Raw genomic sequence first — 17,655 nt, 5'->3', positions numbered from 1 at the left:
TCAATGAGCTGGACGTGCTCGGTGGAGGAATCGAGGATGCCATTAAGGTAGACATGGTTCTCCAAACTCTGCCCAAATCCTACGAAAACTTCCGACTCAATGCCGTAATGGGCAAGAAAAAGTTCACTCTAAATGAACTGCTTAATGAGTTGGTAGCGGCCGAGGGGGTCATGGGAAAGAGTCCACAGGCTTTGGCCACTGCCACAGGACCCAGTTTTCCACCGAAAGGTAGGAAGAAGAAAGGGCCCCATGGCAAGAAAGGCCAAGAAAAAGGTGGGAGCAAGAAGAAGCCAGGCCCTACCGGAGGCATTAAAAAGCCAAAAGGGAAAGGCAAGTGCTTCAAGTGTCAGAAAACTGGACATTGGAAATCCGACTGTCCCATGATGAAGAAAGCTCAAGGTATTTCTACTGCTCTTGTAACGGAAACATACTCAGTTTCGAGATCTTCCCATCAATGGGTTGTTGACTCGGGTGCAACTGACCATGTTTGTTACACCTTGCAGGGGTTCCTGCGGACAAGGGAGCTTAGTGGAGGCGAGCTGTCACTCTCCATGGGAAATGAAGCAAGCTTACCCGTTGTTTCAATTGGAGATGTGAATTTATTAATTGATAAACATGTTTTATTTTTAAGAGATGTACTCTATGTTCCGGGTTTTCGGAAAAACTTGATTTCTACCATTCAATTACGAAAGTATGGATATTCTGTTCTTTTAGAAGACAGTGCAGTATTCATTAAAGATGGTCAAGTTTTATTTAGAAGTGCGGCTGATTCTCTTTATACTTTTACATGTCCATTTGATTATTCTTCATCTGCTTTTACTTTGACTACAAACCAAAAGAAGAGAAAAGCTTCTTCTCTAGAGAACCAAACTCTTCTTTGGCACCTACGATTGGGTCACATCAATCTAAGGAGGATCCAAAGACTGGTTTCCGATGGTATCTTGGAGTCTCTTCAAGTAGAACCAATCCCAGTCTGCGAATCCTGTCTAGAAGAAAAGATGACGACTCGGCCTTTCAAGGCCAAGGGGTATAGGGCCAAAGAAGTGTTGGAACTGGTTCATTCTGACTTGTGCGGACCTATGTCCACTCAAGCTCGTGGAGGGTACGAGTATTTTGTCACTTTCATTGACGATTACTCAAGGTACGGGTACATTTACTTGTTGCGCTACAAGTCTGAATGCTTTGACAAGTTTCAAATATTCAAGGCGGAAGTAGAAAAGCGACAAGGTAAAAGTATCAAGTCATTGCGATCTGACCGCGGTGGCGAATACCTCAGTAACGAGTTTAGAGCATACTTGTTAGAATCTGGGATTACATCTCAGTTGACTACACCGGGTACACCCCAACAGAATGGTGTGGCAGAGAGAAGAAATAGAACTCTTCTTGAGATGGTTAGATCGATGATGAGTTTTGCTACTTTACCCATTTCGTTTTGGGGATATGCCTTAGAAACAGCTGGTTACATTCTAAACTTAGTGCCTTCTAAGTCGGTTGCTAAGACCCCGTCCGAGCTGTGGTCAGGGCGCAAGCCTTCTCTTAACCACATCCGGGTTTGGGGCAGTCCAGCACACGTGCTGAACAAGGATGCCGATAAGTTGAGCTCTAGAACTGAAGTAAAGTTGTTTATAGGATATCCTAGAGGAACGAAAGGGGGTTATTTTTATTGTCCTAAAGATCAAAAAGTCGTTATTAGCACTAACGCAAGATTCTTGGAAGATGACTACATAAATAACCATAAAAGTAAGAGTAAAATTATATTCGGAGAGGTCAAAGAAATTGGCACGACAAGTCAGCCAATTCAGCCAATTGTGCAAGATGTAGTACCGCAGGTCTCATCAGAAAAGGCACAGAATGTCGATACCGAATCTGAAATAGTGCCACGTCGAAGTGAGAGGGAATCAAAGGGCAAACTGCCCAGTCGATATGCATTTGTCAATAAATCTAAAGATTCAATTGACGATGGGCTTATCGAAGAAGATCCCTGGACTTACTCCGAAGCACTAGCAGATCCGGATGCTCTTGAGTGGGAGGCATGTATGGTTTCAGAATTTGAATCCATAACTGCCATGGATGTATACGAGAAATGTTTGCTACCTGAGGGTCGAAAGGCCATTGGTAGCAAATGGGTATACAAACGCAAGAGAGGACCGGATGGGAAGGTTACGGCCTTCAAAGCGAGACTGATGGCGAAAGGTTATACTCAACGACCTGGTATCGATTTTGAGGAAACTTTTTCGCCAGTAGCCATGCTTAAGTCTATCCGATTTCTCTTGTCCATGGCAGCCCATGTGAACCTTGAGGTATGGCAAATGGATGTCAAGACCGCATTCTTGAATGGATATCTTGAAGAAGATAGAGATATCTATATGCTACAACCAGAAGGGTTCTTCAAGAAAGGTGAAGAGCATCTAGTTTGGAAGCTTAAGAAGTCTATTTATGGACTTAAGCAAGCTTCACGATCTTGGAATAAACGTTTTGATGACGTGGTCAAAACTTATGGTTTTGAGCAGTGTGTCAACGATAGCTGCGTTTATAGGGTCTGTATCGATGAGAGTTTGGTTTTCCTTATACTCTATGTGGATGACATACTTCTCATTAGTGATAATGTGAATGTATTGTCTGGCATTAAGGATTGGTTATCCCAACAGTTTGAAATGAAGGATCTGGGAGAGGCAGCATATATTCTCGGAATAAAGATTGGTCGTGACCGATCTAAGAGAATGTTGAGTTTGTCTCAAGCATCCTACATTGACACTGTTTTGGCACGGTTCAGCATGCAGAATGCTAAGAAAGGATTTCTACCTTTCAGACATGGTGTTCCGCTATCTAAAGCTTTGTGTCCCACAACACCTGAGCAAATAGCGAGCATGAAGACAGTTCCTTATGCTTCGGCTGTAGGAAGTCTCATGTATGCGATGTAGTGTACCAGGCCTGATATATGTTTTGCCGTTGGCATTGTGGCTAGATATCAAGCGAATCCAGGTCAAGCTCATTGGACTGCTGTAAAGCACATACTCAAGTATCTTAAACGGACTAAGGAGTATGCGCTAGTTTACCAGTCTCATGATCTGACACCAGTAGGGTATGTAGACGCCGATTATCAAGGTGATAAGGACAAGAGGCGGTCTACTACTGGCTATGTGTTTATGTTTGGAGGTGGAGCCATTGTGTGGAGAAGTGTAAAGCAGAAATGCAATTCACTATCCACCATGGAAGCCGAGTATGTAGCTGCTTGTGAAGCTGCTAAAGAGGCTGTATGGCTCAGGAACTTTCTAGCTGAGATTGATGTGATTCCTAGCTTGCCTAAATGTATTACAATTTATTGTGATAATGAGGCTGCTATTATGAATACCAAGGATTCAAGATGTCATCAATCCATGAAACACATTGATGGCAAGTATCATTACATTCGGTCAGTGGTCAAGCATGGTGATGTTGCATTACTACATATTGCGGGAGTTGATAATCTTGCTGATCCTTTCACGAAGAGTCTTCCTGGTGCGGTGTTCAACAAGCATGTTGAAGACCTTGGAGTTCGTGACCTCCCGATACTAAACTAAACTTTAGTATAAGTGGGAGAATTTGTAATAGAGATTTACAAGTGAGTGGATAGCTAGGATATTATCAGTTTATTAGTCACGTTGTATACTAAAAGTTTGCTTTAGTATAAGTGGGAGAATTGAAGGGTTATATACTTAAAGCAACACTTTTATGCTTGTATATATTGATACCTTATTCACTACTATTTTCCTATCTGAATTATTGTTATTGCATAATCCTATTATAGTCCAATTTATCTCATACTATAGATTATATGGTGTGTTGTAGATCACAGAAGATCATATAATTGGAAAAAGTTGAGATATAAATTGAGTTCACAATCGAGGCAACTATGGACGAGTTGCTGGTTTAGATTGTAGCATAAATGGATAAATAGTTTGTCTTGGCTATTTGTTTATGTTAGTACCTTCGTGTATTGAACAGGATCACAGTGAGATGAATTCTTATATTCTGACTAATTAAGAATCAAGATCTCGGTGACTTAAATAATTTAACCTTAATTGAATTAATCGGTGTAAATAATTAATTGATTATTACTTTGATTTATCATGGGTGAGAACTCTGTTGAAGTTCAAGATACTCGATACTTTGAGTGATAACAATTATTATTTGATATGCGATTATATTGCAATAAGGATCCGTGTCCTACTGATAACAGGATGATAATATCCTCTTGAGGAACTTAATAAGTTTATCGTATTAAACCCTGCAGGTGGAATTAGTTCTGATACGATAATAAGTTTAAGTGGTAGCACTCGAGATGTCGTTTATAATTAAACGACTAATTAATTAATTAATTGACCGTCAGAGGAATTAATTAATTAATGGATATTCGATATCTTAAACACGGAGATTAATTAAGTCTAATACTAGCCCCGACTCACCTAAAGAATAAAGAGGTAATTCAGTATTAATTTTCTAGTGGAATAAATTAATACTAGTGTCTCGATTTATATTCTGGGCTGAATAAGAAAATCGAGCACTGGGAGGCCAAACTTTATTCGAGCTAGTAGATCCCCGGTTGGCCCAAATATAGGTTTAAATCTCAAGAGAACAATGTACCAATTCTCTAAAGGATCTTTCTCTTAATTATAATGATGGGCATTATTATTTATTCTAAATAATAATTAAATGACCATGATTGTCCAACTTTAACTTTTGCTATTGTTTAAACTATCACTAGCCGAAAGTGATGGTAAAGGAATGAAAGTTGGTGCTTAGTCATGCACATCATTACCTTTTCACTTTTGCTATGCTTTTGCTATATTTTTAGCATGAAAGTGTGCAGAGAACAAGTGAAAAAAAAAAAAAAAAGAGTGTGTGAGAAAGAGTTAGAGAGAGATAGGTGATTTGCAATTCTCTAGATTGAGATAAGGATTCGAAGATCGTTGCCATCCAACGTTGAATCTTGCCGTGGGAACAATTCGGAAGATCAACTCTGGAGTCGATCACTTCTCGTTTCGCAGGTATACTTCTTTTACTACCTTGTAGGATTATGGTTTTTGTATGTACTTGTTAGATATCCGAAATGGATCGTGGGCACACGAACCGTATATCAAAATATGGTTCCTTCAATCAGTTCTGTATTGATGGCCACTGATTGTATTTTGGTAAAATCATTTATCAAACTTGCAGTTTCAAATATTAGGGCGTGGTGAAATTTGGAATTCTGTCTCTACTTTTAACATCCTAACTTATTTAGATGCAAAGGGTTTCAAACAATGGGAATTATTTTGATTTTTGAAATTGTTGATGTAAAAATGAAATTCAACAATGTTAAATGAAGAAATAATCGTGGATTACGTTAAATGAAGTGAGAATAATGGATGAATTGAAGAGAGAAACGTCTGAAGGAGAAAGTGTGAGAGAGAAAATATGGCGGTAAAATATTGTTGTTATAATGCTCTTTTATATAATATTAATATGCCCGTCCATGCGATGCACGGCAAGCATCGATATTAAACGACATATATACATAAATTAATAAATAAATATAAGCAAATGTTAAATACTACTCCTACGTTTTAAAAATAAAATAATCAACATCATTTACTTAATGAAAATTCAAATTTGAAAATGTAAAGTTTCGACTTTATATAAAATGTAATGATAATTATAGTTATTAAACAATTGAAAATTATTTGATAAGATTAGTATTACTATTATTATAGAATATTACAAGTCATAATAAATAAATAAATCTTTTTATACACAAACATAAATAACAAAATTATATTTGAAATTTTATTTTTAATATATCTATAACTAATTATTCATCTACAAAGTTATATTAAAATTAATATAATTTAAAAAGAGAGTTATATGATCAACCAATATATTTTCATTCACCTTTCTTATATTCTAAACTATTAAATTAAAATAATATGTAAAACACAAAACATGGTATCTACTTATTTTACCTTTTAAAACACAAAAATAAAAATAAATATATTCATAGAAACAAATTTAGTAGAAAAAAGTAAACATTTCATTGTGGAGGGAGGGTTTAAAAAAATTGTTAAAGAGAGTAGAGAGGAAAGTTAAAAAATTATTTTAAAATTTTAAATTATCATAATTTATTTATTTTAAATTTATTTTTTATGATTTTGAAATTTTAGAAGTTCTTAAAATTTCCATGAAATGGTAGCAAAAAAAGTTACAGATATATTTATGAAATCATACTTAAACATGTTATGCACAAAAAAGAAGATAAATCTTTTAACAAAAGATAAAAAAATATTTAAATGAAAAAATAAGTAAATGATATAACGAAAAATAAAACAAAATATCAAATGAAGATAGATCATTTAACAAAAAGAATTAAAATAAGAGAGATGAGAGAGAAGACAATTTAATTTGAAAATTTAAATTTTAATATCTTTATTATTTTAAATCTATGTTATATCTATTATATATCAAATTAAAGTTAATCTCATGATCTTTAATTTGACATGCATATTGAATATTTTATTGTTATTTTTAAATTACACGATTTTTAAAAAGAAAGAAAAAAAAGTGAAAAAATAATACTCCCTCCGTCCGCCAAAAGTATTCCACAATTACTATATTTGGCGTCCGCAAAAAGTATTTCACTTTCCCTTTTAAGCCATGGTCCCACCATCCACCTTTATATTTTATCCTTACAAACACTCTTTATTTACAAAAAACTCACCCCAAATTCAATCTCAACCACACATCTCATAAAGTGGTGGGACCCTTTCTCCACTACATCAACATCATCACACATTTTATTAAACTCCGTGCCCGACCAAAGTGGAATACTTTTGGCGGACGAAGGGAGTAAAAGAAAAAAAAAAGAAGTTTAACTTGTAAACAATAAACTGCTCCCCACGTTATGGTAGAATTGAATTAATATGTAATAACCAAAATTTAAAAAATAACTAAATTTTAAATTATGGCGGAAAAAATAGCCGTTAAACTGCTCTTTTATATAATATATAGATATAAATTAGGACAATAATTACTTGACCAAATAGTTAAGAATATAAGTATTAATGAGTGAAAATTTTCTTATGAATAAAAGTAATCATTATTGTGAAGAAATATAAACTTTCAAACCGATCGCATAGTATGCGACCGGGTGTACCCAATAATTTGCGTTTGTGGGGTGAGAATGTATCTTTTTATACCAAACCATAAACATAGAAGTTTTTTACCCCCATCCATAAGAATATAAGTTTTTCATACCAAAATCAATAAAAAACTAAAACACCATTGACTACCCTAATCAATGGTTAGATTTTAAATAATAAATTATAAATGGTTTGATCATAGGTGACCATTTCCCAACAATATAATCAATAATCTTAATTTATTCTAACACGATCTAATATGTATAAAAAATTAAAAGATCAAGATTGACAGTAATAAGCAAAGAAATAATTTTCTCTGTGCAATTTTTGAGTCTATATCTATAGAGTGTGCCATAAAACCTTATACATTTTTTTATTTAATTTATTTACAGACCAAAAAGTAAAATTAATAATTATCCTACAAAGAAAGTAAAAAAGAAATAATTTTTGAATTATGCTAAACCATTAAATGATCAAGAAAGAAAAACATAAATAACTTTTGAATTATGCTAAAACATTAAATGATCAAGAATATTTTGCTCAAAAATATTAAAATATGTGTTTTGTGTAAAGAATAAAAATAAAAATAAAATTTAAATATCATACATGTTTTTTGTAAAAATACATCCGCATGTATTAGTAAATATAATATATATTAATTTCATTATATTATCCCTATTTTATTTTTTTTTGAAGGGAAAGACGCTCAAAATTATACTCCATCAGAAGCAGCGGCATAATTCGCCGAAAGCCAAATCGAAAAGCTCGACTTCCAGATCATTATACCATCAGAAGCAGCGGCATAATTCGCCAAACTATGAGCGACCCTATTGGCCTCTGACACTCACGCTCTAGCCCCTAGGTGACTCGAACCCCCACCTATTGGTTGGAGGGGAAGCGTCATACCAACAGACTGCGTTTCATCGTAAAAAAATTTGCTACTTAGAACAATCGAACTCTAGTCTTCATACAAAATATAAAGTTAACAACTTATTAGCTTTTTGTTATAAACGTGAGAGATGTATTTGCTTTAACCCTATTCACAACGATATGATTTTTTTTTTCTACAAAAAAAACATCTTTCCAACAATTTCTTGATAAATTAAAGGAGACAAGACTGTAATAAGCTTACTAACTTAGCATGATCTCTAATCACTAACTTCCATTCAGTTGCTGATCGAGTGTATAAGCTCCCAAAGAATACATTCAGTGGTAAACTATTAGAGCTACACACAATGAGCAAAATAATCGAAATCGAATAACTGAATTGATTCAAACTAAAATATTAAAATATGATTCGATTTTTTCAATTTTTCGATTTGGTTTGGTTTGATTTTTCAAAAGAATTCCATTTTTTGATTCGATTCGGCTTGGTTCTGTAAAAATCGAACAAAATTGAAAACCGAACTATATTACATTGATGAGGATGGAATTAGATTCTCGTTCTTCTAAAGAAGGGCCCACATAAGATACATCAAGCCCACCTAAGGCCCGAAAATAAGTCATATATAACTAAAATTAGCCTATTATATTCGTGTTATTTTGATATTGTCAGAAGAATATAAAGTCACGTTGGGCAGATCTGAAGCAATCATAAATCTGAGCCTGACAAGAGCTGCAATGAGAAATAAGACAGATTTGAGGATGCGAGTCCAAGCTAAAGAACTAATAAAGATATGGAACCGAATTGAAGACTATCTGAAAGTTAGAAGATATATGTATTTTTAAATCTTTTATCTAAATTAAATACTCTTTTTCTTTTTATAAGTGTTTTCCCCATGAGATTTCTGCTGACAGATTTTGACGGGATTTGGGCCAAGGGCCCTACAACATTAATGAGCCTTGATATTAGGGCTTAGATAAGTTTAGAAAGTAGCATATAAATAAAGAAAAATATTCAAATGTAAGGACATTAACTATTCTTTATCCACAAGAACTACAAAAGTAGAAATTCTTTCTTCCTCTTCAAGCTTTCCAAATTTCCTTCTTGTTTTGAGTTCGATTCTTATCGAATATATACATATCCTCCTTCTTTCTCCAGATCCTCAGCCTGTTTATTGACATTTACTTCATCAACGTCAATAATATCATATAAACACAAATACTCATCCATAGTCTAAAATAAAAATCAACTCATGACTAAACTATGGCAATTTCTAGAATAAGCATAAGGAATTTATAATCAGTTGGAAACAATCATAATATCGAGAATTTACCTCAGCATGTGAAATTCCATTCAGTTGAACAAAGCTCTCAACAAATGGAGTTAGCTGTGCTATAGACCAACAAAAATTGATACCGGGATGATTCAACTTTCCAGTGGCACGATCAAACACGAGCACTTCATTATTCACGCTTAAAAAATACAATAGCTCACCGTTTCTCGAAAACCGTAACGGCCTTGAAACCCCACATGTATGGAAAACAGATTCCATTGTCCATGATCCGTTCTTCATAACCCAAAGTTCAAATCTCACAGGTATCTCATTTTCAGCTTCCCAGCATGCAAGATAACCAAACAAGCCTTTATACTCTAAAAAATGAGCACAACTTGACAGCTTTTGGATAGGAGGTACGGTTGAACTAGAACTACTTAACCCCTCTTGGATAGGTGGCCTGGGTATACTAGAAAGAGTTTCGGTAGAGAAGTCAAATGAAAGGAGAACTCCAATCCCTGCATTTCCGATTAAATATCCTAGAGTATAATAAACCCCATTAATGGTAACACCAGGTCCACTAAGTAAACTAAACTCCGAGCATGGTATTTTCTTCCAGGAATTAGTTTTGAGTGAATACAAGTGAATGTGGTAACTCAGATCAATGCTAATGCTATTCTCTTCCTCTACCTCTTCCTCAACTTTTTCCGTATCAGCCAAAACAAGGTGCAGCATTTTGTAATTATCTGCACATCTATTGTCAGACCACATTCCACAACCAATCTTATAATTGGTAACACGAAGACCACGAGGCTGTTGGTGATCACAGGAGGAGGAGTTAGGGAGGGCCTTAAACTCATTGGTTGTTGGGTTCCAAAGAAAATCATCATACTGCTCATTTTGAAAATGTAATAGACCATTACAACTTATGCCAGTGAAGAAACAAGTTTCCTTCAAAGGAGAGGGAGGATAAATGTAATATTTTGGTGAGGAAGAGATGGTCCCATCCTCTTCAACTGAATGTGCACTAAAATACATATATTTATGTTCATCAGGGTAGACGATATAAATGTAAGGCTTAGGCATAGAGTAGGGAAACAAGTGATCCGAGAGTCCATAGGAAGACGTATGTTTTGTCTCGGTTATGCAGGGAACAATTGCCTCATTACCTACCCAATTAACAAAAATGGAATTAAACATCATATGTATACATTTCAGTTATGTACACATATAAAGTTTTATACATGTACCAAATCCAACTACATAAAGAAAGAAGTTTATTAATTATTGAAAATAAATACCTAGGGGCACAAGCTTTTTCCAATAAGGTGCGGCACCATAGATTCTCGTCGAACCCCCCTTCCTACTTTCCCACTCTCTGACACAAAAATTAACAATTTATACACCCAAATAACTCATCTTTAAACCCATACAAACAGGTCAGAATAAATCAATTACCAAATTAGAAAGAGAGAAAAAAAAAAAAAAAACCTGCTGGTCTGTTGAATTAGGGTTCCGATTCTGGGGCCCAAGAAACAATTGCTAGATCGAACATGTTGGCAATAGAGAGAAGGAAACATCGGAAGGCAGCGCTTGGCAGCGGAGGTGGCGACGCGTGCAGCCATGCGGTATCTGAGAAGAGGAGAGTTGAACACAGTGACTGGAAACGACTATAATAAATTAAAATACAATATTAAGGATTTCGAGGTAAAAACGAGTGAAAGAAAGTGGAGTTGCGATGAACCCATTAGCTATGTCAATAACCACAACAATTCCTCAATCCTTTCAATCAAGACCCTACACAAAATATCAAAATCTCCACATTGAAATTTCCTATTCCCACCACATTAACTAAACTGAACATATTATGCACAAACTTAGAGGAATCATATGATTGAAAAACACGAGAATATCCAGATTAAACAACACGAAGAAGATATTGTGTGGGAGAGAGCTCCTCGAAAGCATCAGATGTTAAACTCAGCCAAAGACTACTTTTCCCAGCCCCAGAATCTCCAACTAGCAACTTTAAACAAATAAAAGAATTCCGGCGATGATGAGTTGTAATAACCCGTTAACTATTTTAGTATTTTTATGATTTGGATTTTTATTTTTCAGAATTTAAGCTCTTTTGAGCCAAATTTTAGTATAAGTTGAAATGTCTCTTTAATTTAAATGTTTATAAACCTTATTTTACCCATCTCAGATTTATTTTATTTTTATCTTCCTTAATTATCAATTTCGATATTTTTATTTTAAAATTTAGTTTAAAATAAAATTCTTTTTTTCAACTATATACATATATACCACATTCAGTAATTCTTTTTTTTCATTATCTCTGCGTTTACATCCATCTTTACAAAATCTCAAAAGCAGATTTCTCTTTTACTGGTAATTTTACTTTCAGTTCCTATTATGTTCTTCCATGAGTTTAATTCTACAAGAAAAAAATCAAGCTATTCCCATATTCCCTAGTCTACAGAAACACAACAAGGTTTATACAAACACAGCGCATACCATAGACACAAATTGGCATCTCAGATCTTAAAATCAAAAGCCCAACAAGAGTAATATTTTCATTCATTTACAAGTTAGAACGATAGAAAGTATGAATCTTGAATGGGGTTGGTGCTATGTTGGCCGGGTCAGGGTACGACGCTAGAGGTCAGGGAGAAGGCAGCCTCGGTGGCTAGTTGTCTCCGGCGACGGTGAGGCGGCGGCAGACAGCCGTCGTTTCCAGTCTGTCAAGGTTTAGAGGAGATGGAGTGATTAGCTTATTTCTGTGTATACATGTATGTATATATATATTTATAGAAATTATAAAGGGAAAGAGATGGGAAAAAGAATAAGAGGAAAGAAGTGGACGAGCGCACCTGAATTCAACCGCCGCCGCCGCCGCCGGCGGAGGCGCACCGCTATAGCAGCAATGTGCTGCTTACAGAGAGAGGGAGGGGCGACGGCGTTGTGGCACGGCCACTGCTGTCCGTTGTTGAGTGGGGCAGAGAGAGGAGGTTGCTGGGCGGCTGCCGCTGTCTGTCACGAAGATGGCGATGACAGCGTTGATGCCGGGCAGTAGAGAGAGTAGCAGGCGGGGAAGGTCGCCGGAGAAGGAGGAGGGGGCACGGCCGCGGCTGGGCACGGCCAGGAGATATAGAAGGGACTGAGAGACGAGGGAGAGTGAAGAGGCAGGGCAGCCCGTCTCCGGCGACGGCGCGGCCGTTCGAGGGCGACGCTGGGAAGCCGGTAGAAAGGGGTGTGTGCATGTGTGTACCGTGTGCGTGTGTGTTGCTGTTGTGTGCGTGAGTTGGTGCGTGTGTAGTGTGATATATATATGTATATTAGGGTAAGTAAGGATGATGGGCTTGGACATGTTGGGCTTCAAATTATTTTATTAATTGGGCTCCATCTTGTTTAATTAATTAGTTGGGCTTCAATTTATTTAAAATAGTTAAGCTTCAATTTGTTTAAGATAGTTGGGCTCAGTTTAATTATTAAATGGGTTTCATAATTATTTTGGACTAAATGTTTTAGCTTTTTATTTAACACATCTTTTGGGTTATATTATAAAATAAATTTCTAAGATTTCAAGAGATAAAAGTTTCAACTAGTAAATTTTATTTAATTATTTCTTATTCTTTTATCCGATCTTACTTGAGAACCTCATTATTATGAAAGTTTCAGTGGTAAAGTGAACGAGTGAGAATTTCTACCTTCTCAAGTAGTTGTCAGGTGGGCTTTTCTAAAACCCAAAGTTATATATATTTGATAAAGTTATTGACTTGTCTGTTATTTGAATTTTTGTATGTCACCATCTACATGAGCTACTGTTATGTTACCCTATGCAGAAGCGAGATGTCAGTAAGGGTTTAGTAGTGTATACACTGTTGTGACTGTGTGTCATCGAGCGGGTTGGCCGGTCACTGTGTTGAGAATGAGGCCTACTTCTCTACACAAGGTTTCAGAGGTTGTAGATATGGTGCATACATGAGAACTTGGACTGCAGTCACTACTTAGTAAAAAAAGAACAACAGTTTAGCGAACACATGATGCTTTTAGAATGAAAACTCTTGTGTATCGCATGATAAATGGCAAGTTCAATATATAGCTATAAGAGCAAGCTTTCAAATTATTTCGGCATGTGACCATTGAGTGTTTTTGGTACTCAGCCCTGTGTATGTTTTCTAAATATGCAGGTTAAGTTGTGAAGCAGATGGAAGTGCGCAGAACAAAGCCTGTACTGTATTTATAATAAGTTAGGCTCAGGATTCCATGTCTTCATACATGCAATCCAATTATTTTGACCCGCTGCAACACTTGATGTGTTATAAGGATAAAAACGTTGAATTTTGAGAAATATTTTGCTTTCTACTTAGTCGACTGGTTGTTGTGTTATTGTAAGTTGTTTACTTGTTAACTTTTAATAGAAATTGCTTGTCAGTACTGAATATTACTATAAATTATGATTGCACGGGTTAAGATTGTTTTGTTTTAAATTAGTTTTCTTTTCCGTTTTCTTACTCCTTTTTCCCAGTCACTATTTCCCGGCTTAAATATATGTAGTTTGAATCGGGCTGTGACATGATTCCATATTTCTTAAGATTATCCATGAATTAAAGAAATTCGAATTTGTTGGCCAAATACTAGTTCATTTATACAGATTCTGCACGAAAAAAATAAACTATTTTGCTGTATGCACCTCCAGCTAAAGCTTCTGACACATAATAAAGAAATAAAACTACTCTATCTGTCCACGAAAAAGTGCCCTACTTACCCCTTTTTTTTTCCACGAAAAAGTGCTTTGTTTATCTTTTTGTACATTCATACCCTTTACTTTTCAATTTATTTACAACTTATGTCATTAATAAATCCACACTTTTATTTAATCTATGCAATTAACCCACACAATTAACTCACTAATTAAAACTACGAAACCAACTCCCCCACGCCTAATCGATCCCATTCCCCCTTAAATTAAATTACTCTTTCTCTGAACTCAAACAAGTGGAAGAAATACACACAAACCCTCCAAATTGTATGTCCAATTGTATCTACAGCCCGATTTAATGGCTTTTGGGCTATGTGTGTTTGTTGATTAGCTCAATGGAATAATAAATATGTTCTTAAAATTAACTCTGTGTGGTAGTTTGACCACACATAATTTCAAAATGTGTAGGTAATTCACACAAAAAAAATTCATTAGTTATTGACATTTAAAATGTGTGGCAAAAACATTTTCGTGACATTTATTATTTCACAGCTATTTTAAAGTTTTATTTATGTACAATAAAATTTATTTGTAAATTTGTTGCGCCAACGTGGCAAACTAATAAACGTTACTAACCACACATAATTCTAAATTATCTATGTGTGGGTAATGAATTTTTTTCATTATTTATTCTTGACATGTAAGAAACGTGGAAATATATTTTTAACTACATTTATATTTTGGCTTTAGTTAATTATTTATGCAAATCTTAATTGATGTTTTACCCACACATAATTACCCACACATATTTAGAAAAATGTGTAGGTGAAACAATTTGAAACTTTCAATTAGTTATTGACATTTAAAATGTGTAGCAGAAAATTTATTTGTAACATTTATTATAGGACGGTAATTATTTTTTAAGTTTTATTTTATTTAATGAAGTTTATTTTTATATTTGGTGTGCACCTCTATTAATTTTTTTAAACCACACATAATGTATGTGTGGATAATAATTTTTATATTTATATTTTGACAAATTAAAGTAAATTTTATTTTATTTTTATATATTAGTGCCAACTACAATTGATTTCTTTACAATTATACAATAAAATAGGGCCCCTTTTATCCCCGCTCGACGATCTCTCTTTGTCTGGCGCACTATTGTTGGCAAGCTCCCTACCTTTGATATGAATCGCCTCCTTGGTTTTCAGGGGCCTAACCGCTGCCCTTTATGCTCGGCAGCAGAAGAGACGATGGATCACGTTCTGTTGAACTGCTCCTTCTCGGCTTCTATTTGGGCGGATGTCTTCCGTTGGTTTTTGATTGAGCAAACTTTGCCGTTGGACGTGGGCAGCATGATTCGCTTCTCTATCCACCAAAATAACAGCAAACAAGTTGGCAATTTGTGGAAAGTTGGGGTGGTCTCTCTCCTCTGGAGTCTCTGGTCTCACCGCAACAACGTCATACACAAGAATTTAGCACCTTCGCGCCACCTAATTCTCAAGCAGGTCCGGGTTTTTCTTTGTGAAGCTGCCAACAATTTCGTCCTTGGCACTATGGCCAACTCTGTTACTGATCTTCTCATTCTTAAGAATCTTTCCATCGCTGGACAACCCAGGAAGCCTTTCTCCTTTATTTACGTTGCTTGGCAACTTCCCCCGCCGTCTTGGATTAAAGTTAATACTGATGGCTCGGTCCGTGAAGGGAGGATTCATGCGGGGGGCGTCTTTAGGAATGCCTTCAACGACGTTCTTGGTTGTTATCATTTTTCAGGCGGCCAGGGGGTTGCGTTCGAAGCAGAGCTTTTAGCTATTATTATTGCGATTGAATCCGCACATCGCGCCAAATGGGAGAGAGTTTGGTTTGAGTCAGATTCTTCTTACGTGGTTCAGCTTCTTCAGTCGCTCTCTGAGACGGTTCCTTGGAGATTCAAACCACGGTGGCAGCTTGCTCTCTCCAAACTCCATACTTTCACGTGGCGCATTTCTCACATTTTTCGTGAGGGCAACAGATCGGCGGATTTTTTGGCTTCTCAAGCTTCGGAGGAGGGTTTTTGGCCTCATGCCATTGCTGGTTTAAATGATTTTGTCAAGGAGGATGTTGCTATTCCCTACTTTACTCGTTTCGCTTGATTTTTTTGGTTTTTTTCTCTTGGTTCTGGATCGGTTGTGAGCCGGGAGGTCTAAGGGTAATGGTTCGGCCGGAATCCTTGAGACCTCCTAACTCAGCTCTGTCAACCTTGGTCCTTGACGATTACTCTTTTTTCCTCAGCTGTTATGAGGTTTTAACGAGGCTCGGCCCTTAGTCTGCAGCTTTGTGCTTTCAAGGGTTTTTGGTTCTCCGTTGTTGTTTCTTTTCTTTTTAATAAAATCTTATTTCAGCAATTATACAATAAAATAAAAATTAAATAGTCTTTAACATTAAAATAGGCATAAAAATTAAATACTACTCCCTCCGTCCCACGAATCTTGACACGTTTTCCTTTTTGGGTCGTCCCACGAATCTTGACACGTTTCTTTTTTGGGCAATAATTATTACCTTCTCTCTCCTACTTTATCACTTTTATTATCTTATCTCTCCTACTTTATCAATTTTATACTTTATTAATTACACACTTAAAACACTAATCTACAACTCCTTAATTTCCGCGCCGAACTCAAACGTGTCAAGACTCGCGGGACGGAGGGAGTAGTCTTTAACATTAAAATCGAACTCAATAAAGAATAGGATTGTTTAAACTCTCAACAACTAAAAGACAAGAAAATATTAACAAACTAATCAATGTCATTAGAACGACCCCTATTGTAATTTTTACCCCACTCAAAACAACTTTATCAGCTTTCTTAGTACCCGTGTCGGCACCCAAATGGGGCACTTTTTCGTGGACGGAGGGAGTAATTTTTACTGTAAATAGTTTAAATAGTGGTGGATCTAAAGTATTACATTGAAGAATTTCCAAAATCATAATTTATTTATCTAATGTCCGACTATTTCATAGATCTACAAAATATTCAAGTATTCTTCAGTAAGACGAAAAAAAAAATAAAAAAATCAAACTTTAAAACACCCAAACAGCCTGCCTCGTTACCTTTAGTTGGGAACTTGGGCATTGGAAACTGCTGCTGCTACGCAGTCGTCAGGCGGAGGTATCGAGGCCGAAGGAAGCGGATCCGGGAAAGGCTAGGTGAGGGCGGTGGGCTGTCGATCGAAGGAGATGGGACGGGGCGAGCCGGCGAGGGCTTGGGGGCGCACTGCTGTTGTGCTGCCTGCTTGGCTCTTGCAGGTCGCAGCGCTTGGATGGAGAGGTCCTAGGAAGCGAGGCCGTGGCCGCAGGCGACCAGCGGACGGCAGAGAGAGAGAGCGAGCGAGAGAGAGTGAAAAAGGCAGACAGATTGTAGTGACAAGAAAAGACATAAATCACAAACCTATTTCTAATTTCGATTTGGCTAAATATCATTTTTCTGACCCATTATTTCAGTGTTTTTTTTTTCAAATATTTCATCTTAAGGATAATTTCAAAATAGTATTCACAATTTAACTTTTCTTTTTTATTTATGATCCGTAAAAATTATTTGACTACCAATATTTAACATGTTTCGGCCAAACGCCAACATGACAAAAAAAAAAAATAGCTGGC

The 17,655-nt window shown here is 36.1% G+C and overlaps 2 protein-coding genes across 5 annotated transcripts; one reads left to right on the top strand and one right to left on the bottom strand.

The window, feature by feature from the left end:
• The first annotated feature begins 64 nt into the window (after positions 1 to 64).
• Positions 65 to 591, top strand: LOC131020087 (glycine-rich RNA-binding protein RZ1A-like). Its single transcript, XM_057948744.1, has 2 exons — positions 65 to 399; positions 504 to 591. The coding sequence occupies exons 1-2, from the start codon at positions 108 to 110 to the stop codon at positions 527 to 529; spliced, it is 318 nt and encodes a 105-aa protein (XP_057804727.1). The 5' UTR covers positions 65 to 107; the 3' UTR covers positions 530 to 591.
• Positions 592 to 8,990: 8,399 nt separating this feature from the next.
• On the bottom strand, positions 8,991 to 17,439 carry LOC131020086 (uncharacterized). Of its 4 annotated transcripts, none has more exons than XM_057948742.1 (6): positions 12,184 to 12,623; positions 11,828 to 12,051; positions 10,802 to 10,942; positions 10,612 to 10,688; positions 9,371 to 10,479; positions 8,991 to 9,204 (listed from the first exon to the last, which is right to left on the bottom strand). In XM_057948742.1, exons 3-6 carry the CDS (start codon positions 10,933 to 10,935, stop codon positions 9,160 to 9,162), a joined length of 1,365 nt encoding a protein of 454 aa, XP_057804725.1. In that variant the 5' UTR covers positions 10,936 to 10,942; positions 11,828 to 12,051; positions 12,184 to 12,623; the 3' UTR covers positions 8,991 to 9,159. The 4 variants fall into 4 exon arrangements, with proteins under 4 accessions (XP_057804725.1, XP_057804724.1, XP_057804726.1 ...); XM_057948741.1 differs by having other exon boundaries at positions 11,899 to 12,051; XM_057948743.1 differs by lacking the exons at positions 11,828 to 12,051; positions 12,184 to 12,623 and adding an exon at positions 17,107 to 17,439.
• Between the last annotated feature and the right edge of the window lie 216 nt (positions 17,440 to 17,655).

The sequence above is a fragment of the Salvia miltiorrhiza genome, chromosome 4 (genome assembly GCF_028751815.1).
Source record: "Salvia miltiorrhiza cultivar Shanhuang (shh) chromosome 4, IMPLAD_Smil_shh, whole genome shotgun sequence".
In the NCBI taxonomy this organism is placed as follows: domain Eukaryota; kingdom Viridiplantae; phylum Streptophyta; class Magnoliopsida; order Lamiales; family Lamiaceae; genus Salvia; species Salvia miltiorrhiza.
The sequence above is the reverse complement of the archived record's forward strand: the minus strand, read 5'-3'. Positions and strand labels throughout refer to the sequence as shown.

Coding starts and splice junctions, on each gene's coding strand:
- LOC131020087 (XM_057948744.1), top strand. CDS start 108: ATGGGCAAGAAAAAGTTCACTCTAAATGAACTGCTTAATGAGTTGGTA. Junction 400..503: donor CATGATGAAGAAAGCTCAAG/GTATTTCTACTG, acceptor TACACCTTGCAG/GGGTTCCTGCGGACAAGGGA.
- LOC131020086 (XM_057948743.1), bottom strand. CDS start 10,935: ATGGCTGCACGCGTCGCCACCTCCGCTGCCAAGCGCTGCCTTCCGATG. Junction 10,689..10,801: donor CTAATTCAACAGACCAGCAG/GTTTTTTTTTTT, acceptor TTTTTGTGTCAG/AGAGTGGGAAAGTAGGAAGG. Junction 10,480..10,611: donor GAAAAAGCTTGTGCCCCTAG/GTATTTATTTTC, acceptor TTAATTGGGTAG/GTAATGAGGCAATTGTTCCC.